Source organism: Mastigoproctus giganteus, chromosome 3 (assembly GCF_048544385.1).
Source record: "Mastigoproctus giganteus isolate SK-2022 chromosome 3, ASM4854438v1, whole genome shotgun sequence".
In the NCBI taxonomy this organism is placed as follows: Eukaryota; Metazoa; Arthropoda; class Arachnida; order Uropygi; family Thelyphonidae; genus Mastigoproctus; species Mastigoproctus giganteus.
Window position 1 is genome coordinate 182,065,479 of NC_143577.1, and position 12,668 is coordinate 182,078,146.

At 37.6% G+C, this 12,668-nt stretch overlaps 1 protein-coding gene across 5 annotated transcripts in view; it reads right to left on the reverse strand.

Annotated features, from left to right (window-relative positions):
* The window catches only part of ex (FERM domain containing expanded), a 329,475-nt gene that overhangs the window by 37,847 nt on the left and 278,960 nt on the right, over positions 1–12,668 (reverse strand). For all 5 annotated transcript variants that reach the window (XM_090369513.1, XM_090369514.1, XM_090369512.1 and 2 more), the window contains one exon: positions 6,651–6,822. In XM_090369513.1, coding sequence (XP_090225639.1) covers positions 6,651–6,822 — 172 coding nt within the window. The remainder of the gene's footprint in view (positions 1–6,650; positions 6,823–12,668) is intronic.

Consider the following 12,668-nt stretch of genomic DNA (forward strand, 5'->3'; position numbering starts at 1 on the left):
CAGGTGGACAGACTCAACCAAAGAGGAGGTGACACTATGCTTCATACCTGATGTAGACGCGGCGCCTCCGTAGCCAGGTGGGAAGGAGCAGCAGTGCGTAGCACACGCTTCTTGATTAGACCGGGGTTCGAGCCCGTCACCACCAAATACGGAGGATGCGGAAAGGTCAAGGAATGACCACCGCATATTCCGGAGAGATATGGCCTTAGTTGCTAATACTCCTAAAAACCAACCAACCAACCAACCTGATGTAGACAGGGTTTTCCCGAAACTACCTGTATAGTTCCACCCAGGCCTATATGCCACCTACTTATTGACGGGTCACAGCCCCTTCAACGAGAAACTAACATCTCTGGGCCTCCTCCAAGACCCCAACTGTTCATGTGGCGAACCGGAAAGCTGGACCCACCTCATGCACGAATGTACAAACTACGAGGACCTACGTGGAAATCTAATAACAAGATTGACCTACATGCCGCGAGGCCAGGAGCATCATCTCTTGGACACAAGCGAAGAATATAAGAACCTCACCAGATTTGCACAAGAACTCTTTGCCAGAAGAAGAACCTGTTCTGCGATCAGGAACTAAGGGCACGGAGTCATATGCCTTGTAGTAGACATTAAACTTCGACAACACCGGACTATGAGTAAATACACCAGCACTGAAACCCAAATTGTCTGACCCTATCAACCTACTTGAATAGGACACACACCACAGAAACAATGGGCTCACTGGATGGAAAAGGCACTGGACCGCCCTCCCTGATGATGGAAACAGGATCAACGGACCAGACCCATCCGGGATGCAAAAGAGACACTCCACGAGACACTACCCTGGTCGGGTATATAACCCATAAACGTGACTGACCTCAACCTACCTGGATGGACACATAGCCCATGAATGACATCGGAGCACTGGTTCCAACTGCTTCGTTGGACCCATATCTTTTTCCCCACCTTGAACAGCAGATTTGCTGCCAGTGCACCAATTGGCGACGGAGCTGGGCACTCTTTCCTGGCTTTCTTACCACTCCACTTCCCTGGCAGGGGGGGAGGTGCCTGTCCTCTTGTCTCCTCCCTTCCTCATCACCCCCATTTTTTCTTCTGGTGGGGCATGAGCATGCCCCACTGACAGCTATTGGGGTCATCTTCCCTACTGACTCCATATTTCGGTCTCTCCCCCCAGTCTTTAGTCTCCCTTCCCTACTCTATCTGTACACAAGCGATTGCCCTACACGTCCAAATTTAATCATGTCCAAATTACTGTTTGCCAATAGTTTCGGGCTTTCAAATCCTAGCGCTCTTACCCCCCCCCCCCGCCATGTGAAAGATCTTTTCTTTTTTTTTTTTATAGGTCCTAGCCACTGAAATCTCAGGAAATTAGGTGGCAGGACCTGCCAGAGTAAATAATTATAATGCTGGTATACCTGGCCTTCCTCCACAGGGCTGAATGTGGACAACGTTGAGCCTCAGCACGGGTCCAGCGGCTAAATGGCCAGAAGAACAACGGTACATAACACTATACATATACAATATCCACACACTTTTAAATCTCTGGCCTTTCCAGTGAACTGGCACACCTACAATGAAAGCAACGCGAAGATGGGGGAAACCCCTAGTGCCGCTTGACACTAAATAATAAATAATAATAAATTTTCTGTTTATACTCCGGCACGACAACCAAGTCAGTGAGTTTACAATAAATCGTCAATACAAATATTTATTGTATTTAGTAATCACGGTCTTGAACCCCGGTCACTCAAGGAACACGTGCTATGCATTCTCGCTCTTGACCACTCGGCTATGTCAGGCCTACACTCTACTAAACTACCAAAAAAACAACTTTTTCTTTTTGGTAATTCTAAGAGTGAGACCCTGCTTACTTTGTCCCACTTAGGTTTGATGACAGAATCCTGAAACGTAACCAACTAACAATTTAGTATTGCACTTATAAATGACATATATATATATATATATATATATAAACTACTTTTTATTTTTCCAATTTTAAGAATTTTAATTTGTAATTAAATTTGCAATTTTTAGCTGTATTTCTACAGCTAAAAATTACAAAACCATTTAAAATGACAAAACAGTCTTAAGTTCAAATTTATGTCATAAAAAGAATTTTTTTTTTTAAAACAGGCTTTATGAGTAAAAAACAGATTAATACAAACAAAAACATGGATACTGTTATTCTACCCTATGAACCATACCAATTATTTAGTTGTAAGAAACCAGAGTGGCAGAGTACATACTGATCATATTTAAATTCATGGCGAGGCTCATTAAAATTCCATAGCTTTTTTGCAAATACACTGAAAAATTTCCAACTCTATGAGTACCAAATCATAAAACATTTTCTGCTGTGGAGAGATGACTTAGAGAAACAGGTATGCTGAAACCATTACAAATAAAAACTAGTAGATTTCAACAAACAATGATAATTGAAAACCAAATATTTTGTGTTCTATAAGTACGAATCTGCAGGTGAAAGACCCACTGGGTGGCAGCAATCAGTGTACTAATGTAGAATTTAATTAAAGACTTAACTACTATCAAGGGTAAAGGGAAAGGCTTTTGCTTTCATAGGGATAACTACAGAGGTCTCAGAGAGTTTTTAAATAGTGTGAAGTGGGGCCAACCGATGATGTTACCAACAGCAAATTCTAAATGGGAAGTATTCAGGGAAGTAATCATAGAAGTTACTAGGCTTTTCATACCAACAAAGAAATACTCTTCATCTATGTTTTGTACTGTACTTAGACCTAAATGGATGTCAGATGAACTATTGAGACACATAGCAGAAAAGAAAGGCATGGGATGCATATAAATTGTTAGGTGATACAGTAGCCTATTGTAGATATAAATTAGTCTGTAATCCAGTCACAGAGGAGGTTAGGCAAGCTTAGGCAGATTATGAGAAGTCTCCGGCAAAGAAAAACAGCAAAGACTTCCATGCTTATATTAACAGTAGAAGGAAGGGTTTGAATCACATTGAGCCATTTAATGTTCGTGGGTTAACTGTCGATAACCCTGCTCAGGTTGTGGACAAATTGAATAGGTATTCTGCATCTGCATTCAGACATGAAGACCTCGTTAGGGTAAGGGTAATAATAAGCTAAATGGCCTTGTAATAACTTAAAGGAAAATGGAGGAGAAATTGTTGAGGGTAGACATAAAAGAGGCATCTGAGGTAGTGGAATTCAGTGCTTTTTTTTGTAAAAAAAAATAGGTGCCTAATAAAAAAATTTATGCTTAATAAAACACATTTTATTAAGCATAAATTTATTATACAAGTATATTAAAAATAAGTCAAAGGTGAGTCTTATTTAATAAATAAAAAATAATAAGTAAAATGTAAAAATACGGTAAGTACCAAGTAAAAAAATAAGTAAAAATAATTTCATAATGAAGTTTTGGTCGAGATTCAGAAACAGGTACCCCTTCCAGACTGCTAGCGATACGGCCATGATTGAAAGGTGCTGACTCCGCCCATTGTCACATGATCCTCCTTAATAGATGGAAGCAGCTGGAATGGGTGACACCAACTGCGTGCCAGGCGTGTCACCCATGCTGGCACGCTGTAAAAAAGGTGCCGGTAATGCGTACCGTCACAAAAAAAGCCCTGGTGGAATCTATCCAATTATATTAAGGGATGTAGCAAAGAAGGTAAGGAAACACTTGGCCATAATTATGAGAGCATCCTTGGATTTCGGGGAGGTCCCTATGGATTGGAGGAGTGTGCATATATCCCCAATTCTTATAGGGGGATCAAAGGTGATATGAGTAATTACACACCTGTCAGCTTAACATCTGTTCCAGGGAAAATTTGTTTGTTTGTTTGTTTGTTTGTTATTTGGTTTTTAGGAGCATTAGCAACTAAGGCCATATTTCTCCTGGGATATGCGGTGGTCATTCCCTGACCTTTCCACATCCTCCGTATTTGGTGGTGACGGGCTCGAACCCCAGTCTAATCAAGCGTGTGCTACACACTGCTGCTCCTTCCCACCTGGCTACAGAGGCGCCTCCAGCGAAAATTCCTTCTCAATTACTTCTCTAACCTGACTGGTTAGAGAAGTAATGAAAGATAATTTGGACAGATATGCAATTATACCACAATCACATCATGGATTTGTCACAGGACAGTCTTGTCTAAGCAATCTGATATGCTACTATGATACAAAGTGACCAAGAAACTGGATGCAAAAAATAATTTTAAATAATTTTAGATTTCAGGAAAGCTTTTGATACTGTTGCACATAAAAGACTGCTGTACAAACTGGAGCAATGTGACATTAAGGACAGCAAGTTACTGCTATAGATAAAGGGATGGCTAAGTGGAAGAAGACAGAGTGACTATCAATGGGCACTGCTCTGCTTGGACTAATATTATTAGTGGAGTTCCTCAGGGTTCAGCGCTGAATCCACTGTTGTTTTCAATACGTATTAATGATACTGATGATGGTATATCAGGCTTAATGTCTAAGTTTGCAGATGATACAAAGGTTGGAAGGGTGGTAACGACAGTCATCAGGGTCAATGGGCAGTTGAAGTTTAACACTGACAAATACAAGCTACTGCACATGGATAGCAGTAATCCCAGGGTAACATCAATTGTGTGGTGCTACACTCAACATAGTGGAGAAAGAAAAAACCTGGAGGTAATTGCGCAGTCAGATATGAAATTCTTTGACAATGGACAAGAATTAAATAAAATGAATAATCAATAAAAGAAAAGGAAATAGACGACCAATGCATTTCCCTCCTCCCACAGGTAACTCTTCAGCTTACCTTTGAACTTCCCCAAACTGTCAGCCTACATGCAGCCAGGACAACTCATGGGGTTTTGTCAATGATATACAGAAACTTTGCTAGCACGGATAAAGATTATCTCTTTGTATAAGGCCATGAGTAGGCCGCATCTTGAGTAGTGTATACAGGTCTCGAGGCCTCACTTTAGAAAGAATGTAGATCTGCTGGAATGGGTGCAGAGAAGGGCAATCAGATTGGTGAACGGAACAAAAGTGCACTCTTACCTAGAAAGGCTTCGGTTCTGAAAAGTGCAGTATCTTGAGACCAGGCACCTGTGGGGAGATCTGTTGAGGTGTTTAAAGCCTGAATAAGGTTGAGTAAGCTGAATGTTAATGGTATTCTTCCTCTCGTTGAGACTACATGTATGAGGGGACATAAATTCAAGTTGAGGATGGACGGTTGCAGGATATATGTGCGGACGTTTGCCTTCAGCCAGTGAGTGGTTGATTGTTGGAACAGGATTCCATCTGTCGTGGAAGTAGATGGGTTTAATAAATTCAAGGAAGAAGTGCACAAACTCTTGGAGGGAATGGATGCATGGACTGTTTTATTTTATTTGTTTATTTATTTATTTTTTTTGGCTGATACTATGTAAGCCTGGTTTCTTGCATCATTTGACATTACTACTATCTCCTGTCACAAGTATCAGAAGGTTGTCAGGTCGTGTAAATGTTTCACCAGAGATCTTATGGAGGCCAATACATGAACAGCAATTGTATCTATTTCAGAGTATTGCTTGCACAAAAATTGTTTCCATAAAACTTATCAGTGGTCTATTCTGGTTATTACAGATGAACATTTTACAAAACATGGAATTCTCAACTCTCAAAAAACCTGAAGAAACCCACATACAACTGTCTGTACTCATTATCAACGTATCATATCCTTTAATGTTTGATGTGGTATTCTTGGGACAATCTTATTGGTCCTCATTTTTTACGATCAAGACTTTCAAGAGCAGCATACCAACATTTTCTGTGAAAAAAATAATAATAAATGGAAAATACACTTCTTTAAAACTGACAGAGGTTTATGCACAATGGTGCATCAGTCCACCTTCCCCTCTGACATTCCTGACTTTAAATATGGAGTGTGAATTGGTCAGAATGGCACTGTATAATGGCTATGCAATCACCTCACAATGGCTATGCTCACACCCTTAGATTACTTTGCATGAGGTCACACGAAACCCGTGGTTTATTCTATGCATGTTAAAATGCAATCTGAACTGAGAAATCACATTTTGGAAGCTATTAAAACATTAAGAACAGCCCTGACACGATGAGACATGCCAGGGTACTCGTGAATTCATTGCACTGAATGCTGCTGGACAAAATAGAGATCGCTTTGAACAACTGCTTTAGACATTATCCTTTCAGAGATTTATTTCAGTTTCTTTTTATGTTTTGCAAGTTATAATTAATGTTAAACATCTCAAAAGTAAAGACTTTTGAAACAAGTTTATGGAACTTTCTTTTCGCACGTACGCATGCATGCACAGTGATTATACATTGTGCTCAACAAGAACATGCATCTAAATGATGAAGATTCTGTTGTATATAACTTACTGTGATAATATAACAGGGCTCTAGAAAATTGTAGGTCACATTCTGATTTAAATCTAATCTGTAACTGCAATCAATAATACATAACACAGCAATATTAATTAACTTTTAACTCACAGAAATAACATTATCACAAAAACTATCCAGTAATAATGAAATAAAACAGTTAAATTTTTTAAAAATTCAGAACAATATCTGCAAAAAAAAAAAAAAAAAAAAAAAAAAAAATTGAAAGTAATGAAAAAAAAAAAAAAGCAAACAGAAAAATACCTTGCAATTCCCGCTTATTTAGCTCTTGTACTTGTGGCTGCACAAACATATTCATCTGGTGTGTGAGTCTGCATAACCTTAGAAGGCTTTTTGCACTTTCTTCACTGTGAGTGTAATAAGTGAACTTCCGAGACTGAGGGCATCCATCACACTGAATTTCAAATTTTTTTTTCTGTGAATAATCATTAGATATGAGAAATTTAGAGCAAGTATGGAAAGCATATTTTCATGCTGAAATATGAAACCTTATGCTTAAGAAAGAAAATACAAAAATTTCCAAGCGTGTTACAAAACTTGTCATTCAAGAAAATATATCCAAAACACAATGAGCAGTAATGTGAAATGATAATAATCTTTGCATATGATAATAACCCTTTGGAGTTGTGTTTTAAGCTCATATTTTATGCACATTATCAAAATGCATGTAAGTCTAATCAAAAAGTCCAATCATACATGCACAGTAATTATTGTTTCAGCTGCACTACATACATACATTTGGACTCTAGTACAAATATATGCAAGAGGTGGAGTACATTGGTTATTTTCAGATCAAAGAACATCAAAATACTCCATTTTTAACAAAAGACTTAAAAATGGTTATACGTTTGTATTTGCTTGTTAATTTAGTCATGACTGAGCAGAATCACAATGAAAAAAAAACAACTTGTTTATAGTGACAAAAAAAAAAAAAAAAAAAAAATAATAATAATAATCTGGCATGAAATTTTTCAAGTAACACAGTTAATAAGTACAGTTAAACTTAGTCTAAATACGAATGTACTTCTAACAATAGTAAAACCAAATAAAACAGACTTATTTGCCACCCATAAATGCCACAGAAACTAGGCTTACCCTGAAACTCATCAATATTTTAAGGATTCAAATAAATATCATCACTAAGAGCCAATGCTCTAAGAATAGTTAGACAAAAAGCAACAGAAAAGGTTCCTTGTAAATGCATGAACAACTTTTAAAATATCAAAAAGTAGTTCAAAGAATCCAGAAATTAACTTTGGGTGGAACAAAAAAAAGTCGGTGAGATTTAGTTCTTAGATCAAGTCCTCAAGAAAAAATAGAACACTTCATGAGCTAGTCTCAGAAATTATGGCAGTATATCCACATAAAGTGTAATAAAAAAAAAATAATAATAAAAATAATAAAAAAAAACAAAAAAAAACAAACAGTGACTGAACTAATATTTGCAAAATGACAAAAGTTACTGGCTATTCAGATGATCTTCTTCGAACGTCTCTAGACACTGTATATATCAATTTCAACACTTCTGCAACTTCTTGAAGCATTCCTGACAGGCTTCCTCTGGAATTGCTAATAGCTCCTGTGTTACATTTTAAATAATTTCCTCAGTTGTTGCAGATCTGTAACCTTTCAAGGTGGCTTTATTCTTGAGTTAAAGGATGGGGGGGGGGGGGGGGGGAGAGAATCACAAGAAACTAAGTTCAGTGAATTTAGCTTCTTGTGATGCCAAGTGTGCAGGGCATTGTCATTATTCAAGCACCAGTCCCTGATTCTTGCTTTTCATGTTGTTTTCTTCAAACAGCATCACATAATCACTGCAGAACTATTTTGTAGCATTCATTGTTCACTGTTTGACCATGCAGGACAAATTCATAATGAACAATGCCCTGTGAATTGAAAAATACGATAAGCATATATGATCACATTTCACTTGCTTTTGATGGGGGTCTTGGAGAAGACTGGACCTTTGTTTTCAGATCACAGCCACACACCTATGATATGTCACTAATGATAATGGAAGAGATAAAGTGTATCAGAAGCAGCAGCATGCTGATGAATATCCTGACATATAAAAGCCCCACTCTCTGTGATCATGAGTGAGGATGTTATTGTTATTTGTTTTTTTTTTTTTTTAGGAGCATTAGCAGCTAAGGCCATATTGCTCCAGGGAGATATGCGGTGGTCATTCCCTGACCTTTCCGCATCCTCCGTATTTGGCGGACACAGGCTCGAACCCCGGTCTAATAAAGAAGCGCGTGCTACACACCTGCTCCTGCCCACCTGGCTACAGACGCGCCGAGTGAGGATGTGAGACAACTTGGCTGAGACATATTGCTTTTCCAAATCATGTGTTAAAATGGATACATCCCATAAGAAATATCAATTTCACTAACAACTTTGTGGACAGTTAAATGCCAATAACTCCTGATCAAAAATATGAACACAAACACCAAATCACTGGTTTTTTGAAAGCAAGTTTCATCTTAAATGGAAAAGCAATGCTATTTAAACTTTGTGAACCACTGAAAAGTCACAAACCACACATGGTCTTCTCTGAAAGCTGTTTTAACTTTTAGTTTCATGGTTTCTGTTTCGCTTTTTTATAACTTGAAACAACTTCACTGCTCAGTAAAATTACTCATTTTAAAATGTAATAAGAAAAACAAAACACCTATCCAACATGTGCTAATTCAGACTGACTGCAGATAAGTGGGCAATTAGTTTATTACTATACCTAGATGTCACCAAAAATGTTGTGACAAGTTGCAATGCACTACAATGCTACAATTTCAAGGAATAAAATCAGTCCCCAAACTTTGTAATCGCACCTCAAATTATAAGAGCAAAAGTACAAAATTAGATCAGATAGTCCATCGAGGAGATTAAATACCTTAAGTGAGTAAGGACAGCTAAACAAAATACAAACAGAAAAAATTATTCTTCAAAAATTTCTTGTGAATTTACCAAAGATGAATTTTTAAAGTTCACTTCACATTCCAGACTTACAGAGGTTTCTTTTTCCTCCAAAAATTGGGAAATACTTTGGTGGCTCACCTATCTGCTAACAGCTTCATCAGAAAACCAATTATGAAATAGGGGAATTTTGAATTTAAACCTCTGATAAAAATTAAACCTAACAGAGCAGTCCTCTGTAATAAAAACTGAAAGGCTTGAATCATGTAAACATATTCATATAATATCAATTCAGGAACCATATTAGAATAAACTGTGGGTTATTCAATTCAACATGGTTAACTCCTTTGAAATGATGCCCCTGCAAGTGGTCACTTTACCCATAATTGAGTCACGTCACTGATTTACAACCTCCTGGATTATGGTCATCTGACCAGTTTCTTTTAAACTTTTTTTATACAGTTATAAATGATTTCTATGGGGTGTAATTTTCTTTTCAGAATATTGAATTTTCTTGTATTAGATGCTGCGCATTTGAATTTTGCGCAGTTAACATGTCCCTCTACAGTCACCCTTTTCAATCAACACATATAAAAACTGTTTAAGAAGAGAAGGGATGGTTTATTTTTAAACATAAAAATTTCTTGAAAACTGTTACTGTCATCTGTTTACAATGTTAATCACGAGTGACTTCACTAACAGCAGTCACCCTTGCTGTCTATAGATGATTGCAGACAATTATGAATTAACATGTTTTAAAGTCAGCATATGTTTGTGACAATAGCACTTGCACTCATACCCTTTTAAATAAATAAATAAATAATAATAAAAAAGTTATCCATGGTTGCTACCCTTAAAACTAAGCAATGGGAACTTCGCCCTCTTAAACAGCTGAACAGTAATAACACCACTCTGCATGATTTTCAATGTTTGTAAACTAATAGCATTCAAGCAAAGGCAGATTATGAAAAATCTTTGGCAAAGGATGCAAAGAAAAATAGCAAAGATTGCTTTGCTATTTTTAATAACATATATAAAATATATGTTATATACAATATATAAATATAAAAGGAAGAGGATGAATCAGATTGGTCCACTTGACATCAATGGTTTGACTGTAGATGATCATTCTCAGATAGCTGCCAAACTAAATGAGTATTTTGCATCTACATTCACACATGAGGAATTATTCAAGGAGGAGAGGGCCAGATGTTTATCAAACGCTAACAGGGGGTTAAATGATTTTTTTAATAACTAATTGTAAAGTGGAGGAGAAATTGTTGAAGTTAAACATAAGAAAGGCACCTGGGGTGGATGGGATCTATCCAGTTATATTAAAGGAGGTGGCAAAGGTAGTAAGTAAACCCTTAGCCATAATTATGAGAGCAGCATCCTTGGACCCAGGGGAAGTACCCACGGACTGGAGATGTGCAAATGTATCTCCAATTCACAAAGGGGATCAAAAGGTCACACGAATAATTATAGACCTGTTAGTTTGACTACTGTTCCAGGGAAAATAATGAAGTTGCTGGTTAAAGAAGCATTGCAGGATCATCTAGACAAAACTGCAGTAATAATTCAGACACAGCATGGGTTTGTTAAGGGAGTCTTGTCTGACCAATTTGATTATATACTATGATGTGGTCAAAGCAAAATTTACGTGGATGAAAAAAAAATAATTTTGATATCATACACAGGTCGACCATCACTAATCCAGCAGCGTTGGGACATGTGGGGTGCCGGATTAGTGAGTTTGCTGAATCACCCAACAGCTAACCACCTCATCCTACCTTTAACACATTGACTGCCTAGTAAAAAATTCCCCAGGGGGCAAAAAATATTTAGCAAAAATTTGATTAGTAATTCTAAAATAAATATTGTAATGTCAGTGTTGTAATTTTTTTTGCTTAATATATATATAAAGTATTTTTTTTATGTTGCATATGTGGCCCAGTAGGTTACTTTATTTCTTGAGAAGCCATGTCGGCCACATTCGTGTGACACTATTATGGCATACATACGAAGGTTGTTTGTAATTAGTTTATTGCACGCGTGACAAGTGCTGCAATAAAACTAATTGTGATAAAATAAACTCTCAACGTCGTAATAAGTTTTGTCAGAGATTTTGTGAAAACAAGTTTATTAGCGCGCTGTATTATCCATCATGTTGTGTTGTGTTTTTTCACAAGTTTGTACAAGTGCGTTGTAAAAAAAAAAAAAAAATCTAAAAAGGAATGCCTAAAAGAAAATTACTAAAATAAGAGGAACTGAGAGAAATTGCTGGAATTTACAATTATGCAGAGTTAAACTTCTCACACACACACCGCTGTCGAGTTTTTTCAGAAGTTTAACAGCAGTGTTTACGAGTTCATGCCAACAGCTGATGCTGCAACCAACCCCACCAAAGCAGTAGCAACAGATCGGTGTGCCGACCCGTTAAATTTGAAATTACATTTGCAGAAGTTATGTCCGAATTAGCAGTGGAACCGGATTAGTGATGGTCGACCTGTACTTGGACACAGCTCTTTGTGGACTAATGTTATTAGTGGTGTCCCCTCCCCCCAGGGTCATTGTTGGGCCCCTTGTTCTTTAGTATATTTATCAATGATACTGATGAATGTATATCAAGCTTAATGTCAAAGTATGCAGATGATACAAAGATTGGCAAGGTAGTGAATAACATTAAGGACAGTATGCTGCTGCAACAGGATCTGGAAAAGTTGGGCAGATGGGCAGAGAAGTGGTAAGTGAAGTTTAACACGAGCAAAACACAAAATACTACATATGGGTAGCAGTAACCCCAGAGTAAATACCAACTGAGTTGTATTACTCTCAGGGTAGTGGAGAATGAAAGACACCTGGGGGTAATTGTGCAGTAAGATATGAAGTTTTCTCAGCAGTGCAGACAGGCTGCCAGAGTAGGTCATGGGGTTTTGTCAATGATATACAGGAATTTTGTGAGCAAAGATAAGGTGGTGATTATTCTCTTGTATAAGGCAATGGTCAGGACACACCTTGAGTACAGGTCTGGAAGCCTCATTTTAGGAAGGATGTAGAGTTGCTAGAACAAGTACAGACAAGGGCAACAAGATTGGTGAGGGCGACAAAGTGGTGCTCTTACAAAGAAATGCTTAAGTTCTTTTGCAAATTTCAGCATCTGGAGACTAGGCACCTGCAAGGCGATCTAATTGAGGTGTATATGGCCTTGAATGGATTGAGCAGGTTCAATGCTGACAGAATTCTTGCTCTTGTTCAGATTACAAACCTGAGGGGGCATAAACTGAAATAAATGAGGAAAGACAGTTGTCGAATAGTTGTGCAGAAATTTGCCTTTAACCAGTGGGTAGT